This window comes from Amblyraja radiata, chromosome 21, assembly GCF_010909765.2.
Source record: "Amblyraja radiata isolate CabotCenter1 chromosome 21, sAmbRad1.1.pri, whole genome shotgun sequence".
NCBI classification, from domain to species: Eukaryota; Metazoa; Chordata; class Chondrichthyes; order Rajiformes; family Rajidae; genus Amblyraja; species Amblyraja radiata.
Genome location: NC_045976.1, coordinates 28214055 through 28234683, shown reverse-complemented (window position 1 = coordinate 28234683; position 20629 = coordinate 28214055). Strand labels below are relative to the sequence as shown.

The window sequence follows — 20629 nt, the reverse complement described above, 5'->3', positions numbered from 1 at the left end:
ATTGATGGTGGACACAAAATGCTGGAGTAACTCAGCGGGACAGGCAGCATCTCTGGGGAGAAGGATTGGGTGACGTTTCAGCTGAAGAAGGGTCTTGACCCGAAATGTCACCCATTCCTTCTCTGCAGAGATGCTGCCTGTCCCGCTGAGTTATTCCAGCATTTGTGTCTACCTTAGATTGAGGTTGAGGGTGATTTCCTTTCAATGAGTGTTCTGAGTGGCTGATACAAACACAAAAGCTCTTATAACATGCATCCACTCATCTGCACTATTAAACAGGTCAAGTCAAATTCAATGGAGCTTGGGTTCACATATGGAAATAATGTTTGCGTACATCATTCATTGTGTATGTGTACATGTTGCCATTGACTTAAACTGCAGAGAATGGGTCTTAGATTTGCAAAAAAAATAGATCTTCTACAAATCTTTTCCATTGCACAACACAGCCTCTCCTCCCCAACAATAAAAATCCTTGGTGGATCACTTTTCATACCTTAGGAGGTATGTCCCAGTGAAGATATATATATATAAATAATGAGATTCACGAACTCAGCCTTTAATCATCTAAAGAAGAGTATTTGATTCAGATTCAGATTCAGATTCAACTTTAATTGTCATTGTCAGTGTACAGTACAGAGACAATGAAATGCAGTTAGCATCTCCCTGGAAGAGCGACATAGAATATGATTTCAATAAATAAATCTATTTACATGCATACAGCCATAGTGTTTTTCCTGTGGGAGGAGTGTCCGGGGGGGGGGGGGGGGGGGGAGGTGATTGGCAGTCACCGAGATACATTGTTGAGTAGTGTGACAGCCGCAGGGAAGAAGCTGAGCCGCAGAGAAGAAGCACCCTGTCTTCACACCCTGTCACTGTTCCTGAACTCCAACTGGCCCAGCTTGCATGATTGAAATGCAGAAGAGAAATCCATTGCAGGGTCATTGCAGCTTCCACAAAGGGAAATTCTCTTTCTGCACTTCTACCACAGAAGCTGGGCCAGTTGGACTTGGCACAATGACAGGGTGTGGAGATCATCAAACAGTCTTATATCAACTAGATATAAATGTAAGGATAGCATAATTTCTGCACAAGCCAATGAAGTAGCATCTTACAGAAAGGTATAAATAAATGGTACATTTAGGATGTTGCATCAGTTGAAATTAGGGATTATCATTTGGACACAGATAAATGATCTTTACCATATGTGCTTTGACTTCCAAATTTCAAGACCCAGCTGTTGAAGTCTTTACAATAATTTTAAAGTGATAAGCTGATGAAGGCACAGCCATGTAATGAAAGTTCCAGTACTTTAGTGCCAAACATCCGGTCATAAAAAATATATAAATTGACGATACCTATGTGAAGTATTGAGATGTAACACTACTCTCGCATCTCAAGCTGCAGGATACTTTTTATGGTATGTACATGTCTGCTATCTCCCACTTCACAATCAGACATTATTTTGCTTCTCTTTTTGATATTGCATTAGTTATTAATTTCTGTGAAACAAATTCAAAACCAGGCAAGAATTGTGCTGGAGGGGCTATTTGTAAAAAAAAATGGACGGCTTCAAATCAGCTTCTGTGTGTGTAAATCACCGTGCAAAATGACTTGCAATGTGGCTTAAGCCCAACAAGCCTAATAAAAATTTTGATGCAAGAAATTATGTTTTTATTGGAGGAAAAAGTGGTAATTCGCAAAGCAAGGAGAAAGGCAAAAATGTAGCTCTCCTCTTCATTTGTGTTTACTACATTAAATGAAGCAACAGCTTTAAATTTAAAACACATCAGTAAGCACAAATGTTTTTGTCCTAACATTGAAACAAGCAGAATGAAGACCCCCCCCGGGAAAACGTGCTGCATTGCATGAAACATATGCTCCAGTAGATAACATTTTCTTTAACCCTCCACCCTTTAATTTCCACTACACTTTTCACTGGAGAATTTGTTTAACACATCTAATAAATGTTTTCTTTCACTAATTTAGGCAAACTGTCAAAGCAGCAATAAATGTTGAGCATGTGGAATATAATGATGACAATCCTCCTATGTGGTTCGGATATGATGATAAAGGAAACTACCTTGCCCCCAAAAAGGAGGAAGAGGAAAAAATGTAAAGGTGTAACCATCAAATTTTTATGCATGCTAGAATTCCACGCATATATTGTCTGTACAGAATCTATATCTTTACCCAGTCACTGTCAAAACAATTAAACTTCAAATTGTAAAGTCTAAGGTAGCACTGTAGGACTTATTGTTGAGGAAAATCTTCACTAATTTGATGAAAATAAAATGTATCTTAGATTGTTTACACACACAATGTGATTATAATTAGAGCTGTGTTAATAATCAAGATGACATATAATCCTGGTATTTCAGGGGTCACAATTTGCAGTTTGGGGCTATTTTATTCAACTTTTTTTAAGATGACCACATGTAAAATGACCATCCCATTCTGCTCAGTCTGACCAGGACTTCTGCTGGATTTCCCATGTTTAAAAAAAAATGAGAACCAAACAAAAGGTTGCTTCAAAAGAATTCCATTAAAACCAAAAGTTGTGTTCAAACGCATCTAAGGGCGTCCTTATATCAATAAATAACTATAATTGGTTGATGCATGTACAATTGAAAACATTTAAGTTGCAGAGCAGAACACTAAAATTGATCTAGAGTAATATTCTAAATGGCGAAAGGATCTAAAAATACGACCCTCAGATCTACAGAAAAATCATGATTCCATTCCACCCAATTACACATGTGCCAGACACCCCATGAAGCTATTGTAGAAGCAAAGTCAGTTTTGTATTTAAAGCATGTGGAAAGCCATAAGAGGGTGAACCATTTATTTTCAAAAGCTTCAGTCAAAGAGTCCAACTGCATGGAAACAGGCCTTTTGGCCCAACTTGCCCATGCTGACCATGATGCCCCATCTACATTAATCCCACCTGCCCACGTTTGGCCCATATTCGTCTAAACATTTCTTATCCATGTACCTTTTAATGCCTTTTACTGTAAATATTGTTATAATACCTGCCAGATATACCAGATGTCCCTTGGTTCTTGATTCCTCTATTCTGGGCAAAATACACTGTGCATTTACTCTATCTATTCCCCTTGCGATCTTACACACTTCTATAAGATCACACCTCATCCCCCTCAACTTCAAGGAATAAAGTCCTAACCTCCCCAACCTTTTCCTTTTGCTCATGCGTCCTAGCACCATCCTTGTAAATATTCTCTGCACTCTTTCCAGCTTAACATCGTCCTTCCTGTAGTAGGATGACCAAAATGCAAGACGATACTCCAAATGTGGCCTCACCAATATCATGTGTAACTCATGTGTAACGAACATCAACTTCCATACTCAATACCCTGACTGATCAAGCCCAATGTACTGAATGCCTTCTTGACTACCATATTTACCTGTGATGCCACTTTCAAGGAACTATTTTCCTGCACTCTTTGATTCTCAGCCCTAATACACTCCCTAGGGCCCTGTCATTCACTGTGAATGTCTTTTGTCTTCCCTAAATGCAATACCTCACACTTATCTGCATTAAACTCCATTAGCCATTCCTCAGCCCACTTGCCCCACTGGTTAAGATCATGCTGTAGTTTTTGATAACCATATCCGCTCTCTTTGATACCACCCACTTTAATGTCACCTACAAATTTACTAATTATGCCTTCTACATTTTCATCCAAATCGTTGATATAAACCACAAATAGTAATGGTCCCAGCACCAATCCCTGAGGCACATCACAAGTCACAGCCGTCTAGTCCGAAAAAATAACGTTCCACCATCACCCTATACTTCCCTCCATGAAGCCAAATTGCTATTCAGTCATTTATCTTTCCTTGGATCCAATGCAATCTAACCTTCAAGAACAACCTATCATGCTGAACTGTATCAAGAATGCTTGGAAAGAATGCCTTGCTGAACTCCATCTAGGCAACATCTATGGCTTTGCCCTCGTCAATCTATTAGGTTACTTCTTCAAAAAGGTTTTCAAGTGAGTTAGACTTAGCTCTTTGGGCCACTGGAATCGAGGAATATGGGGAAAAAGCAGGAACGGGGTACTGATTTTAGATGATCATATTGAAAGCTCGAAGGGCCGAATGGCCTACTCCTGCACCTGTTTTTTTTTAATGTTCTAACTCAATTAGATTTGTAAGATACGATCGCCCACGTACAAAACCAGGCTGACTATTCATAATCAGCCCCCATCTAGCCAAATGCATATATATCTTAACCCTCAGAATCCTCTCCAGTATTCCAGCCATGGGAGCATTTCCGTTCCCAAAATTCCAATATCAATTTCTCTTTTTAAATATATACTAATCACCAATTTCACCAAATGCAATTTATTTTTGAAATGTTGGGATCTCATATCCTGGGACTCCACAATCAAAAAGGCACAACAGAGGATGTACTTCCTACGGCAGCTGAGGAAGCACAATCTGCCTCAGGCAATGATGGTCCAATTCTACACGGCCATCGTAGAGTGTGTTCTCACCTTCTCCATCATGGTCTAGTTTGGCTCAGCCACCAAGCACGACACCTGGCGGCTGCAGCGAATCGTCCGATCAGCAGAGAAGATTATTGGCTGCAACCTTCCCTCCATTGATGAACTGTACACTGCAAGGGGCGGGAAGCGAGCGGGCAAGATCATCCTTGACCCCTCTCACCCTGGCCACAAACTCTGAATCACTTCCCTCTGGAAGGCGACTCCGGACTGTCAAAGCTGCCACAGCCAGACATAAAAACCGTTTTTATCCATGAGTAGTTGCTCTACTCAACAGCCAAAACTGTAGCCTCCCTTTGATTGGTATTTTGTTGGTTCACATGCTTGATCAATGGTGTTCTATCATTAATGTTTAGCATTTTCTGAGTCATTCGTAACTGTCACTGTATGTCATGTTGTTACTTGTGGGCAGAGCACCAAGGCAAATTCCTTGTATGTAGTTCAATTCAATTCAACTTTAATGTCATTGCACAAATACTGAGTATGGGTACAACGAAATGCAGTTTTGCGTCAGTCCGTAGTAGTAGTGCATATAGAAATTTAAAAAAAAAGAAGATACAGAATAATCAAAAATACAGAATAATTAAACAATGGGGACGGAGGGACCGGAGAAATCTATCGGCGGGACTCCGAGTTCAGCAATGTGATGGTATAATTGTTCCTCATCCTACTGGTACGAGACCTGAGGCTCCTGTACCGCCTCCCTGTTGGGAGGAGGGCAAACAGTCCATGGTGGGGGTGGGAGGGGTCTTTAATGATCTTCCCAGCCCGTCTCAGACACCGCTTTCGGTGGAGGGCATCCATGGCAGGGAGCGGGGCACCGATGATGTGCTGCGCGGTTTTCACCACCCGTTGTAGTGCCTTCCTGTCCGCAACAGTGCAGCTGCTGTATCATACCGTGAAGCAGGTGGTCAGGATGCTCTCGATGGTACAGCGGTAGAAGTTGGTCAGGATCTGGGGGGACAGGTGGGCTTTCTTGAGCCTCCTCAGGAAGTAAAGGCGCTGCTGTGCCTTTTTGATCAGCTTGGAGGTGTTGAGGGACCAGGACAAATCCTCCGAGATATGTACCCCGAGGAATTTGTAGCTGGAGACGCGCTCCACCTCAGTCCCGTTTATATGGATGGGGATATGACTGCCTCCTCTGACCTTCCTGAAGTCGACAATAATTTCCTTCGTCTTCTTGGAGTTGAGGACGAGGTTATTGTTGGCACACCAGGTTGTCAGGTGCTGGACCTCCTCTCTGTAGGCTGACTCATCGTTGTCACTGATCAGTCCTACCACCGTGGTGTCATCAGCAAACTTAATGATGGCGTTGGATCCGTACTTAGGGATGCAGTCGTGGGTGAAGAGGGAGTAGAGGAGAGGGCTGAGCACACAGTTATAGTGAGTTCAGTGTTATAGTGGAGGAGGTGAGGTTGTTGACCCTGACAGACTGTGGTCTGTTGGTGAGGAAATCCAGTGTCCAGTTGCAGAGGGAGGTGGAGATGCCAAGTCCGCTGAGTTTGGTGATCAAGCTGGTGGGGATGACAGTGTTAAAGGCAGAGCTAAAATCAATGAACAGCAACCTGATGTAGGAGTTGTTGTTGTCCAGGTGGGTCAGGGCAGAGTGTAGGGCCGCCGATATGGCGTCCTCTGTAGACCTGTTGGCCCGGTAGGCAAACTGATGGGGGTCCAGTGTGGGGGGGAGGCTGGCTTTGAGGTGAGCCAAGATCAGCCGCTCAAAGCACTTAGCAATGACAGGGGTGAGTGCCACTGGGCGGAAATCGTTGAGACTTCCTGTGGCTGACTGTTTGGGCACTGGCACGATGGTTGATGTCTTGAGGCAAGTGGGGACAACACCCTGGGCCAGTGAGAGATTGAAAATGTCGGTGAAGACTGGGGATAGTTGTCCAGCACATGCCCTAAGCACCCGGCCAGGGATGCCATCGGGGCCGGCAGCTTTGCGCTCATTCACCTTGCTCAGTGCATCTTGTACAGCAGAGGTGGAGAGACTGAGGGGTTGTTCATTCGGGGGTGGAGCAACTTTGATGGCTGGGGTTTTGTTGTCCCGGTCAAATCGAGCATAGAAATGGTTTAGCTCATCAGGAAGGGTGGCGTCGTCTGGGGGAGGGGTGTTAACTTTCTGGTAATCGGCAAGGGATTTGATTCCTTGCCACATGCGCCTGGGGTCAGAGTTGTTTTGGAAGTGCTCCTCAATCCGCCGTTTGTGATTGAGTTTGGCATTCCTAATTCCCATTTTCAGATTGGCCCTGGATGAGCTGTATCCCTCAGCGTTGCCAGATCTGAAAGCGGCATCGCGAGCCCAATAAACTTACTTACTTTCTTAAATAGAAACCATCACATTTCTCCCAAATGAACACACAGGTTGTCACACCTCATGCTATATTTTAAAACTCACAGACAGTTCACACACTTTAATAAAATTTCCACTTCAAAATCCAAATAAAGAGTAAAAACACAATGCCATACAGCTCAAGGAAATTGTTCAAGCTCTTTACACAAGAATGCTGGAAGAGATTGTTCATACAAAGATACACATTTAAACATCCCCACATGAACCAAAGCTCCTACCATTAAAATGTAAAATTATGAGCCATCCTGCCCGGTTTCTTGGCTGCTGTCAAGGCGACCTGTATTCCTAAGCAAAGTGACGTGGTTTCCCACAATTAAGATACATTCACTCTAGTCTCTGTTCCTTCGCTGTTCCCTCATTTCTCCACACTACTCCTGACACCTGAGCCTTCTGTTTCTTTAATGCCCCTTTCTCCCAGGCTTTCATTACTGGCCTCAACATCCATTGTTTCCCCATGATTATTATCTGAGGAAAGACATTCTTGCCATAGAGGGAGTACAGAGAAGGTTCACCAGACTGATTCCTGGGACTGATTCCTGGGATGTCAGGACTTTCATATGAAGAAAGACTGGATAGACTCGGTTTGTACTCGCTAGAATTTAGAAGATTAAGGGGGATCTTATAGAAACGTACAAAATTCTTAAGGGGTTGGACAGGCTAGATGCAGGAAGATTGTTCCCAATGTTGGGGAAGTCCAGAACAAGGGGTCACAGTTTAAGGATAAAGGGGAAATCTTTTAGGACCGAGATGAGGAAAACCTTTTTCACACAGAGAGTGGTGAATCTGTGGAATTCTCTCCCGCAGAAGGTAGTTGAGGCCAGTTCATTGGCTATATTTAAGAGGGAGTTAGATGTGGCCCTTGTGGCTAAAGGGATCAGGGGGTATGGAGAGAAGGCAGGTACAGGATACTGAGTTGGATGATCAGCCATGATCATATTGAATGGCGGTGCAGGCTCGAAGGGCCGAATGGCCTACTCCTGCACCTATTTTCTATGTTTCTATGTTTTGAATCATACACTATTTCATCAATCTCCTGAATAGTCCGATTAGCATGAGAGATGGCTGTTCTCAACCACCTGAGACTATTCCTATTTCACAGGACCTGTTGTTTCTAAGCTGTGATAAATCCACAATCAAGTGATGTAGATCTTTGATGATATTGGCTGCCTTTATGAGGCTGCACCTCCAATAGATCCTTTCAATTGTGGGAGGAAGGTACCCGTGATTGACTGAACAGTGTCCAAAACTTTATTATAATCACCATTCCTGAGCATTCGGGTTCCTGAACCAGGGCGTGATGCAACCAGTCATTATGCTCTCTACAATACACCTGCAGAGGTACGATAGAGTATTCATACCAAATTTCCTCAACCGTCTCAGGAAGTAGAGGTGTTAATGAATATTCTTTGTGATTGCATTCAAGTGCTGGGCCTAGATCTGCAGCGATATGCACGCCCAGGAACTTGAAGCTGTTACGTCTCTCCACCACCGTCCTATCAATGATCGTGAATACTCAGATTTCCCCTCCTGAAGTCAACGATCCATTATTTAGTCTTGCTAACGTTGTGAGCAAAAGTGTTGTTCTGGCACCATTCATTCAGATTATCGATCTCCCTCCGCTATTCGGACTCATTATTACCCAATGTTCAGCCAACAACTGTGGTATCGTCAGCAAATATAAAAGATGGCAATGGAGTTATGTCTTGCTACAGTCAAGTGTATAGAGTAGAGCAGGGGACTAAGCTTACAGCTTCAAGCATATGATGATTAATGAGGAGAACATTTTGCAAATTAGTAGTAATTGGGGTCTGCTGGTGAGGAAGTCAAGGAAGAAGAGGGACCCAGTACTCTTAAGTTTTGATAAATTTAGAGGCGATGACAGAGTTGAACACGGAACTATCATCAAAGAAACATATTCTGGGCTACAACTAACTTTGTATCTAAATTTGATATTCATGTGAAAGGTGGGCGAGTCATTGAGTTTTATTCTGTCTCTCTTTCAGTGGCAGTGTATCCAACTGAATTGCTAGCCACCTTCCCCATCTCCCCTCCCCCAAGATCATTAGAGAACCAGATGGGATTTTATGGCGATCACCCGAACTTTGTTGCCAAGGCTGATTGTTTTTTTCCCCAATTCCAAATTACTTTGATGAGCAGGATTTGACCGCAGATTTATTTGTTCTGTAAGTTAATTACTGCATCATCACTGCATGCAAAAATAAGCAGCTCATTGTGAGTTGCAAGCAGACATGCATTGACGGTTATCTGCAATTTGTACTTTGTGAGTATCCTTTGTTTCAATGCAGCTCAGTTTCAATAGTTAACGTCTTTCATTTTTTGTTGTTGCAGAAAGTGTCTTTTTGCATTTTTCCAATTTTACAAGATATCACTATAAGTTCACAAGATATCACTAAACATCCTTTGACACAAAGTGCTGGAGTAACTGAGCGGGTCAGGCAGTATCCCTGGAGAGCATGAGTAGATGGCGTTGAGTCAGCGCCCTTTATGCAGACCTCCAACCAGTCTGCAGAAGGGTCCCGACCCAAAACATCACCTATCCATGTTCTCAGCCTGACCCACTGAATTACTTCAGCACTTTGTGTGTCTTTTGCTGTAAACCAGCATCTGCAGTTCCTCGTTTCTAAATACATCCTTTGAGTGATTACTCATTATATTTATTGCGTTCACAGATGATTAACCAAGTTTCCCAAAATAAGTTTAATATAATCTATCTGCAATATGGAAAATGCTATTCTTCGGGAACATTTCTCTAGGTACTTCCTTGTTCTTGAAAGTAACAAAAATGAAAGTATATTGTGTATTTTTTAAATAGTGTCTGTTACCACTACACTTCCTAAATATTGCTGGGTGAACCTTTTAATCCATGTTTATATAAAAAATAACATACAAATTAAAATATGAAGATAATGCAAATTAATGCAAGTAAATGCAAATTAATAATCCAGTTATAGACAGCTTTTAAACAGGTTAAGGCATTACAGTGACGACAGACTTGATGATTACCATTGCAAATAAAAATTAAAGTACAAGCAAACCTGTAATAATTATACACAGCAAGCTGGCATTAATGTAAAAATGGCAAAAGAAAAAATCCAAAAGCTGAAGTTATGACAAATTATAATGGCTTCAGTTTAAGAGATTCAATCCAACTTTGACTTTTTATGTTCAGCATTCCACGCATTGTGTGAGCCTCGATTAAATGCGCACCTTCCCCTTTACCATTCAGAAAACCTGAAATTCCATTGGGAAAATTACTTAGTCATTAAAGTAAGCTTTTAACTTTACATTACAAATAACAGTCGTACTGACATTTCATCCTTTCTGCATTATTAATTATTCAACTACAAGATGTTGCCAATTTATTCTGATCCTGTCAAAATGAAGGACTCGGAAACTTTGTTACCGTCGCAATTTATAAGAAACAGTTAAACAGGTACACGGAGAGGATAGTTTTAGAGGGATATGGATCAAACACAGGCAGCTGGGACTAGTAGGGACATGTTGGTCGACGTGTGCAAGTTGGGCTGAAGGACCTGCTTTCACTCTATATCTCTCTATCACTTTGAATCTTCTCAGTAATTTCATTAAAATCTTCATTTTCAATGCTCCATTCAATTCAATAGGGAGGATCGGCAATTAGGGCGAATGGTTATTTATTTTATCAATTGATTTAAATTGGTATATTGTTTTCCTGCTTTAAGTGATTTTTGCTTTAACATTGAAAAATGTTTAATTTCAATAGTTTTCAAGTTTGCAATGCTCTCTGGCTTGCAAAACATTGTAGAATTTACAATTGGAGGACTCTGTAATGGTTGGAACGTCAATGCAGTCATGAGAAGCTTCTTGGGAATGTTCTCACTGGAGGATCTGCTAAAGATAAAGTTCCTCTGGGAAGCTCTGCGCCAGTGTATTCACATTTAGCCAGTGTCTAAGATTGGTCCTAAAATGATTTTATAATAACCAACAAGATTTCCTCCTTTACCCCTTTTTTTCAAGCTTGGCTTATTTGGTTAAAAAAGTCTAATTACAACTAGCCCCTACTTTGAACTGAATTGCTTAAGATTTTTTCAAATAGGACTAACAATTAATTACAAATTCATTTATGAGAAAGACTGCTGACATCACTGCATACTTACTCTTCTTGTAAAACCAATGTAATGTGACAAAACTAATGACTCGTTTCTCATGAATTGTATGAGATCGGTTTCACATTTTTTTGCATCTTAAGATAGTTTTTGTTTTACATGTTGATACAATAACAATATTTAAAAGACATTTGGACAGGTACATGGATAGGAAAGACAGAGGGATATGGGTCAAATGGGGAGAAATGTGATCAACATTTATATGTATATGTGCATTTTGCTTTACATAGACAAGTTGGGCCGAAGGGTCTGTTTCCTTGAAGTATGACTATGCTAGTCTTCAAAAGGATAATGATGACAACTGAAGCTAACTTAACGTTTTTTAAATATCTGGTGGGATTTCTTTCATTTCAGGCCAACTTTACAGGAATTGTGTTAAAATTAGATCTTACCTTGAACAGTTTGGTGACCTTGTTCTGTGCTGCTGCTAATCTCCTGCATTTGAAGCTCAGGACTGATTTCTACCACAGACCCTGATAATTGGAGTTTAGCTCTTAGGGCTTTGGGTACTTTTAGTGTGATAGATCCTGTGATAAGAAAGGCAACTTTTGGAAAACACGAATTATTATATACATAATAATATACTTTTCTCTCCATAAACGTCTTTCTTAAAAAAAGTTAATATCTAGTCCCCATGAAGTGGTACTAAGCCTGAATAGTTTTATATATTTCCAGCCAGAAATACTCTATCTACATTTTAAAGAAGGCATTTTGCCAGCAATTGCAGATTTTTCCTTTCAATGAAAGGTTCCAGAATATACTGTAAGGAGAACATAATGAGGGAACGAGTTTCTGGTCTGGTTGAACTGGCTTTAAGTAAACATTGGAACAACAGAAATATTCCTTAGTAAATATCTGCTAGATAAACAAACTAAGTGTACATTGGCAAAATATTCCAAATACTGTACTGGAAATTAAAAACAACATAAGATATATCAGAGAGTGTTGGAAATACTCTGTGCATGGTGAGATTTGTACATTCTACTTTCTTTCTTTCTCCTTAGATGCTGCCACACTTGTGGTGAATTTCTAACACTGTTATTATAGTAAATACATTAGATTTCCAAATACTTCAACAAATGTCAAATCCATGCAATTAATTGCTGCACCCTAATGTTGGAGAACAAGTTTCCAGGAATGACACATTTCATTGCAGCTTCTCCAGCTGTAGGACCAGTACATGATGGAAATACTGCCTTAAGAAAACACACCATTTTTTTTCCTCTTGTGGAATTGGAAGTGTATTGGAGCCTGTCTGCCTGACTGATTTTCATGCATGTTGCACAGCCAGAAGGCATGCTGCCAAAATCTGAATTGGAGAACTGACACTTGGATTCAATCTATCACATAAGCTCATGCTTTGCATATTGAACACTTTGAGTTTTTTTGTACCTCCACATCACCACCCAAGTGTTACCAATATTTATTTAGTAATTTTAAAATATTTCCTACCCTTTCTCAGCCGCTCAGAACAAAACTGAGAGATTTTTTCATGAAGCCTTAAAACCCATTAGGAATGGGAGTCCAATTTTCTTTCTAAACACAGATTGGACCTTGACGTCCTCAAAGGCTACAGGTCCTCCTACAATGTTGATCTGTCTCAAACATTCCATGCTGTAAAACCTGCAAGAATTTGAGGAGACAGCAAAGTCTACTTTAAGTCTCCACAACCAAAGATATATTTATCATTGAAGCAACACAACACAGATTCGCTGGACTGATTACTGGCTTACAGCGGTGGTCTTGAGAGTAATCTCACCAACTAAAACTGGAGTGCAAACCAAATCGTCCAATAGTGCAAAATGCCTTTGTCCCATTAGTGTGTTTTTTTTGCGGTAGAGCTAGCTAGATTAATTCTATTCTGCCACTTTTAATATTATACTACTACAAACAACAAGTTTAAATATCTTTGGATTATGCTTCAAAAGCAATTGGCAAAGAATCTAAACTGTAACATCGAAATAATTTTTCTATCCTTCCCTTCAATTTTTCCAATTATATATTTGTAAACTGACCAAGAGTAAACTGGCAGTTTTACACATTATCTTTTCAGCTGGAATAAAACAAACTATTGCTAAATATTCATATTCAATATCACCAGTTTAAATCATGGATAACTTCAGTGCTGAATACTTTAAATGTTCATCTTAAAAAAAAATCTTAACACTTAGTGGATCAAGCAGATTTGACTTATAGGTTGCAATCAATGACATAGGAAACACTAACCCTGGTGTTGTTCAGCAAAATTGTCTCCATGTAATATCTGGCGGGACATAAATCTTTCCATAGCCTCTGCACATCAAGAGTGATTGAATTAGCAGAACAGGAACACAGAAATCCAGACTAACCCCAGAGATACAAGTTCAATTCCTGCCCTCACGGTAACGTACTTTAAGTTAAATTTAAAAGTATTACATTTTGTGAAAAAGCTAGTAGTTAGATAGTCAGATGGGGGATGGAGTAAATGAAGACAAAAGGCTGCACAATTGTGGAAACTAATAAGAAAGGAAGGTTATAAATAGAATCAAATAAAAGGAGGGATGGTGAGCAGATGGGAACATAAGGGAGAGGAATGGTGAACACAGTGCCTTCAATTTAAAATATAGCCATGGACCCTCTTATCCCACTTACCTCCCTTACACTCCATGAACAACATCTCCAGTTTCTCATAATTGAAATGCTCCATCCCAGGCATCATCCTGGTGAATCTCCTTTGCACCATTACCCACACTATCACATCGTTCCTTTAGTGTGGTAACCAGAACAGCATATAGTACTCCAAGTGAGGTCCGACCTATGTTTTTTTTCTTCAAGTTGGAGCATAATCTTCCTGGTCTTGTATTAAATGCCCCAAATGGAATCAAATCACATGCCTTCTTAACCACCTTATCCAGATGATGGGAACTCTTGATGATAGATGCTACCTTCTTGAGGCAGCACCTCATGTAGATGCTTTCTCCGCTAATCCGGGGCTACCTCCTGCACCTGTGCAGAACTCATTGATTTTGTTACCTTTCCCACCAACGCCTGCCATGCTCTAAAAATCACTTGGACTATCTCAGACGCTTGATCTATCTCCATCACAGGACAGATGATCAAAATACGTCAAACCCACAGATTCTGGCAACTTCCTTGACTATACCTCCTCTCACCCTGCCTCTTGCAAGGACACCATCCCTAGATCTCTGCTCTATGACATCCAAGATGTCATCTTTCTTCAGAAATTATGTTTTTACTATTTGAAGGAGTGTCTGAGGAAGGGTCATGGCCCAAAACATCGTCTGTGCATTCCCTCCAGAGATGCTGGCTGATTCCAAATTCTCCAGAACTTTGTGTTTTGCTCATGTTTCCAGCATCAGCAGTTTCTTGCACTTTCATGGTTTTATTGTATTCTTTATAGTAGAAGAAAGTGCCCAGATGGATTTCAAAAATATATATATCACTAACTGGGCCAGCATTTATTGCCCATCAAACACTCACAATACTCTGTTCACCATTTCTCCCTATTACAGAACATTCAAAATGTAGATATAATAGTCCTCAAATTAAGTAAATTCAGCTAATCACTTGCCAATAAACACATCTGGCAGGCTGTTTATGACCAAAGGAAAATTGTGATCCAGATTCTAAATAGGCTATCAAATTAAAGGTACACAAAATTACTGGAGAAACTCAGCGGGTGCAGCAGCATCTATGGAGCGAAGGAAATAGGCGACGTTTCGGGCCGAAACCCTTCTTCAGACTTAAAGGTGTAGTTTTGACATCAGTGCAGCATCTCACCTTCTTGAGTTAGCAGATTCACAATTCCCAGTTGACTGACGTAAACATCCAAATCACCTTGTTGTGTAGTAGCGTTTAGATTGCCATCAGAGGAATCTATGGGTAAACAATTGATACTTCAGTTGTTGCCATTTCATTTGCAAGCTCTTTGGATCAATAACATCCTGAAAATGAGGTTATTCTAATACTCAGGTTCCTTTAGCACAAGTGGAATGCCAGCTGCAGTTTTTGAATGCATTTGGAGTACATTGTCCCAGGAGAGGGGAAGTGCAGAAAAGAAGAGGTGGAAATGACAGATTGAACCCTGCAAAAAGCATCATGCTAAGTCAGCTGAGGGTTATGAAAACAAGTCTTGTTTGCAGATGTTTCATAGTGCACAACAACGGAAGACAGTAAGGCGGCAAATATGGGGGTGGGAATCTGTTACAGTACTTGTATAACTTTCGTGCAGCTAGAACTCCCTGAAATTATTTGAGAAACTATTTGGTCTTTTGAATCTTAACTTTGCATTCTCAAACACACAGAAACAACAGAAAGTACCAGCCCTTCCCAAGGGCATCTAAAAAGCGGGCTCCATTTACTTACATTAATTATTGATTTCCTCCAGCTACTGATATTAATCTATAAGCATTTACTGCATTCCACAAATGGTTCAAACGGTAAAAATCTACAAGTACTGACATGACAGATGCTACTGCATTTTCAATAACTTCATAGAACTATATAATCTAGTTGCTTCTAGATATGGATGCATTGGTAGAAAAACAATGCTACTGGGAGAATGAGCAGAGGAAGGAGAAATATAAGATGCCAAGCTCCTCTCCGAGGGGCATTTCTGCTCAGGATATTCAGGGAGCAATTTTCTGAGTTGAATCTTAACAGGGATCAATGCTCAAGATACTTGTGTTTCAATAAAATATGCCACCTTCTGCACCACAACTATAGCCTCAAAGGAATTTCACTCCATTGATGTGCAAACATAGGCTGTGAATCATAAGTTGCTGCCAACCATACAATAATCAGATAAAAAGCATGAAAAGGGAGGAAGCAGCCGAGCCGTTTTCTGCACAGCCTGACCACGAAGAAATGATTCAGCTACGAAGCTGAAAATTTGAAAATCCAAAAACGTTCTCTTGAACAAAGGATAATCTGCTAGAGGAACTCAGTAGGTCAAGCAGCAAACTTGCAGGGAAATGGACACATGTCATTTCGGGTCAGGACCCTTCTTCAGACTTCAGGTCCCTGCCTCAAACGCCTTCTGTTTATTCCTCCATGGATGCTGCCTGATGCGTTGAGTTCCTCCAGTAGCTTGTTTTTGCTCAAGGCTCCAGCATTCTTTAAAAAACATTTTTCTTGTATATCGCCACCCTCTTGTAGAGAATTATACTTTTATGGCACTTGGGACATTGAACAAATATCCTGATTATTTAAACAAAGACTTAGCCTCTGTAATTGAGCTAGGACGAGTTATTATGCTGTTTTAGGAGCAGAAAGGGTCACAGACTTGTTTCTAAAGCAAGCAATCTCAGCAGAAATGCTGGGAGGTGTAATTGGTCTGTGAGCACAAATGATCAAAAGAAGAAACATGTTATTAATTAGAAGGTAGACAACAATGCTGGAGGAACTCAGCGGGTGACGCAGCATCTATGAAGCGAAGGAATGTTATTAATTAGGATCTATTGAGTATAAATGACTGAAGGGATTTGATATTGAAATCAAAAGGGAAATTTTGCTATGATTGGTTATATATCTGGCACAAGGGTCTCATATTGATTGAGTCAGGTAGTAGTAGATTAAAATAGATAGAGAAGAAAATGCTCAAATCTGACGTTAACCTGGATAATGCAGGTCGAATGAAATTACATATTGCTATACGTATTGCGACAAACGCATTATTAAAAAGTTCACAATTTATTCTCCAATCAAGTCATCCTAGAACTTTATCCAGATGGTTTCCTTTGAAGATTGAATAAACCAGTGAACAAAATAACTCAAGTTTCAATTGATCACAGTGAATGTGCAGAAGGTCATACAACTTGCACAAAATTATATCCAACAGTTCAACTACTGAATTTCATGAGAGGAAGTTATTGGAAGATCGAGCTCTTTCAATCAACAAAAACCTTGACAGGCCACATCAAATGCACTATTGCAGTGGCATAATCACACCACAGAGCAGCAGATTTATGGTTCTGAGAATATACACCGACCTGTGCTTCATGGATCCATTGTTGGATGCTGGGTGCTACTGCACAATGGGTGCTACTGCATAATGCTAGAAGAGGACAGATCACAATACTCCTGTGATGGTTCTCAAATTCATTTGAATACATTAATCCAGGAATAAATAGAATCAGTCCGAGTGTGCATACCACAAGATGACCATGCATGGAATCAGTCTGAACTTTTAGAACTGTTACAAGAACGAGACTTCTGATGGTGAATGAATTGCACTGTGTTTGAGTGAAATACTTGCCAGAATGGAATAGCTAGGTCAAAGCTGCATGAGGCTCACAGCAGTGATAAACATGTGAGGTGCAGTGTGTAACTTCAGTATTAGGTAGGAATAACGTTATGGATTTGATGTTGGGTGAATGATGCAGGATTAAACCATGGAAGCAGCTATCCAAGTACTCTTTCGTGGAATCCCATACAACTCGTCTCAATTCAACTTTGCAGTCATCTCCAGTAACATGTCTGCTCGCTCTATCTTTCTATCTATCCATCTATCCATCTTCTATATATTACTAAAACTCTCATCTTAACCACTTTGTCTGCTTTGTAATTAGATTTGCGCCAAAACGATCCCCCATAGCGCTACGATGTTTTGCCACCTTACTCACCTCTGCTGCAAGTCAAATAAGTTTTGTTCCGATCGGTGAATTAGTACAAATGTTATGAAGGTTTTGAAGGTTCCCACACCCCTCCCCCTCCCCTCCCCTCCGCATCCCCCCTTCCCCCCACATACCCCCCCCCCCCACACCCCCTACATCCCCCCTGAGTATGATCAAATGAACAAGAATGTCCTTACCTATTGTAACAGCACCTGCTTCCGTCTGAATAGTAACACTACCTGCATAGATTGAAAAAATAATTTATAATAGTTATTGCACAAAAAAGTCATAAATGTACTCAAAATTATTTTGGCAAAGCAGGTAATTTATGAGAAAATGGGATTTCTACTTTGGCTGGTGCCAGTTTCACTTGCCCATGTCTAGATAATTAAAGTCCACATATTTGTTAGATTATAATGATCAAATTTCTGGCAATTAATTTACAGGTTGGGAAAATATTCCCATAAGTTACTTTAAATAAAAACTACTTCCACAAAAAGGGATGTTATGGGTGTAATATGGAATATTCTGAAACAGTCTGAACAGAAGTGTAATATTGTAAAGATTCAGCATTTCTGCAGGAATACAAAATAGCAGGTATAAGCAACCTTTTTAGGTTTATAGCTTTTTTGAAATGCTTTATTAGAAAGTTAGATATGATTCTGATGAAAAGTAATCAATCTGAAACATTAACTTTGTATCTTTCTCCACATATGCTGTCTAATCTGCTGAGTATTTCTAGCATTTTCTATTTTTATTTAAGATTTCCAGCATCTGCTTTACAATCACAGGAAGCTTTGTATATCCAACTTTTTAAGAATTTAATTTAAGAATTATTAAATGTTCAATTTTTATGCACCTCAATGCGACTGTGCTTAACATTTGTCAGGTTGTGTCTTTGTGGCACAAGTACACTACATTGTGGGGGAATAATGTCAAATGTTGTGCTCAAAACTGTCCTCAGCTTCAAGCATGAATTGGAATGAATTGTTTCTGTAACATTACTCAACCACAGTGTGACTGGTTTGGTTGGATTCAGTATTAAGTTAATTGGCATTACTGCAACGGTCTGACAAGTACTGAATACTTTGTCCAGTCTAAATTAACACTAAAAAAATAATGATTCTGGAATGATCATCTTGAGAAAGTTACTTTTTCCCCTAAATGGATGCATTAGTTGCAAAAATACCCCAAAAGGCAGTTGTCGGAAATTTAAAAATATGAACAGAAAAAAACATTGGACAAACGACATTTTAGATTGATGATAGACAAAAATGCTGGAGAAACTCAGCGGGTGAGGCAGCATCTATGGAGTGACGGAATAGGTGAAGTTTCGGGTCAAGACCCTTCTTCAGATTGATGATGTATGACAAGCTAAGCAATTCCTAACATTTTCTGTTTTTAACTTCTGATAAATAGCAATAAAGTTGGAACAATACAAAATAACTTAATATTTCATCTTGCATTGTTTTTGCAAAATAAGATTACCAGTTACAAGCTAATACTAATTTCAGGATGACCTCACTACTGTATTTTCATTACGACATTATTGATCATACTGAATTGTCCTCAATCATCTCATCCAACATTGTTTTTTAGTCAAAAATCACTGTCCAATTTCATATCTTGCAGTCATAAATTAGTGTGCTGTATCTAATAATGTCAGAGAGGCTTTCAATTTCACAAGTACAATTTCATATTGCATCAATTGTGTAGCACATAAGGAGTAACAATTTGAAACTTTGAATTTTAGAATGACAAAACATTTCAACAGATTAACACAATAGGAGAATGTTTGGGTCAAATCTCAACTTTCCCCCCACACAATAAACACGATTCCCTATAAATGTCTTCTAGGATCTTTAATCTCAATAATTTCCTATAATGCAGGATCAATCTGACAGTTATCCACTGAAATTCTTTAAGCTGCTGGTTCCTAATCTTGTTGCTAACTTGTTAAAAATGTTATACCTTTTGAAAATAACTTTGTGGGTAATGGGTCCCACTGTCCGAGCTAATTCAAGAGTTCTCCCGAGTTTCCCCTGATTCGAACTCGGCGAATTACGGTAATAGCCGCTCGTAGGTACTCGGGGCTCTTGTGGACATTTTTCAACATGTTGAAAAATCTTCACGAGTCTTCACGAGCTTATCGCGTTTCCCGAGTACCTGCCGTTAGCGTTACAAGCCGCTAAGAGACGTCCCGAGCTCCGATGTACCCGCAACGTACATTCTACGTGCTTACCACGAGTTTGATTTTTTTTTTTAAACTCGGGAGAGCTCTTGAATTAGCTCGTACAGTGGGACAGCCCCATTAAAGTACATTCTATTGTTTTAACTTATAAACAGGCACTTTTGCCAAAAGTTTATCCAAAGTCAGATGATGGTTTAATTTGAATTCTAGCAAGATTTGTTATATGTGTGATGTTAGTCATGACTAGTATCCAAAGTTAATTCTAACCAGGATGAAATGTTGGTAAATTCTTAATTTTAGTCATCTGCAGTTGTGGGGGGAAAAAACAAGAAATTTTGGATGCTGCAATCCTGAGTAAAAAACAAACTGTTGGAGGAACTCGGCGTGTCAGGCCGCATCTGCGGAGGTAATTGAACAAAACATTTTGGATTGGGACCTTTTTCTTGGACTGGAAGGGAGGCAGCTGGTAGAAATAGGTGAGGCAAATGTGTGTGATGGGAGCTGGCAATTGATGGATGGTTCCAGGTAAGGAGGGGTGGATTGCAGATGAGTGATGCCGGGGAGGAGATAGTCACAAAAATTGGAGGTAATAAGTGGAGAAGATAAAAGTCTGCATATGGTGAGCACAGATAAGAAATGAAGGAGAGGAGTGACATAAGTGGGAAGGATGTTGGGTAGATGGAGATGGGGTAGCAGTGGATGTGGGGATTAGGAGACCCGGTGGGGATGGAGATTGGTTATATGCAGAACGAGGAAGTGCGGGAAGGGATTAGAACTGG

General features: G+C 40.1%; 2 protein-coding genes across 6 annotated transcripts in view; one reads left to right on the top strand and one right to left on the bottom strand.

The window, feature by feature from the left end:
* LOC116984985 (dynein regulatory complex subunit 6) overlaps positions 1–2116 on the top strand; it is a 114302-nt gene extending 112186 nt beyond the window's left edge. The window contains exon 17 of the mRNA XM_033039345.1: positions 1987–2116. Coding sequence (XP_032895236.1) covers positions 1987–2116 — 130 coding nt within the window. The remainder of the gene's footprint in view (positions 1–1986) is intronic.
* A 5922-nt stretch (positions 2117–8038) lies between these two features.
* The window catches only part of fam185a (family with sequence similarity 185 member A), a 47550-nt gene continuing 34959 nt past the window's right edge, over positions 8039–20629 (bottom strand). The window contains exons 5-8 of one of the 5 annotated variants that reach the window (XM_033039863.1): positions 17857–17898; positions 14826–14921; positions 11438–11590; positions 8039–10131 (exon numbers count right to left, since the gene is read on the bottom strand). In XM_033039863.1, coding sequence (XP_032895754.1) covers positions 10016–10131; positions 11438–11590; positions 14826–14921; positions 17857–17898 — 407 coding nt within the window. In that variant the 3' untranslated portion in view covers positions 8039–10015. Of the gene's footprint in view, positions 10132–11436; positions 11591–12497; positions 12669–14825; positions 14922–17856; positions 17899–20629 lie in introns of those variants that run through there. The other 4 variants (XM_033039864.1, XR_004415224.1, XM_033039865.1 and 1 more) reach the window with 4 other exon arrangements.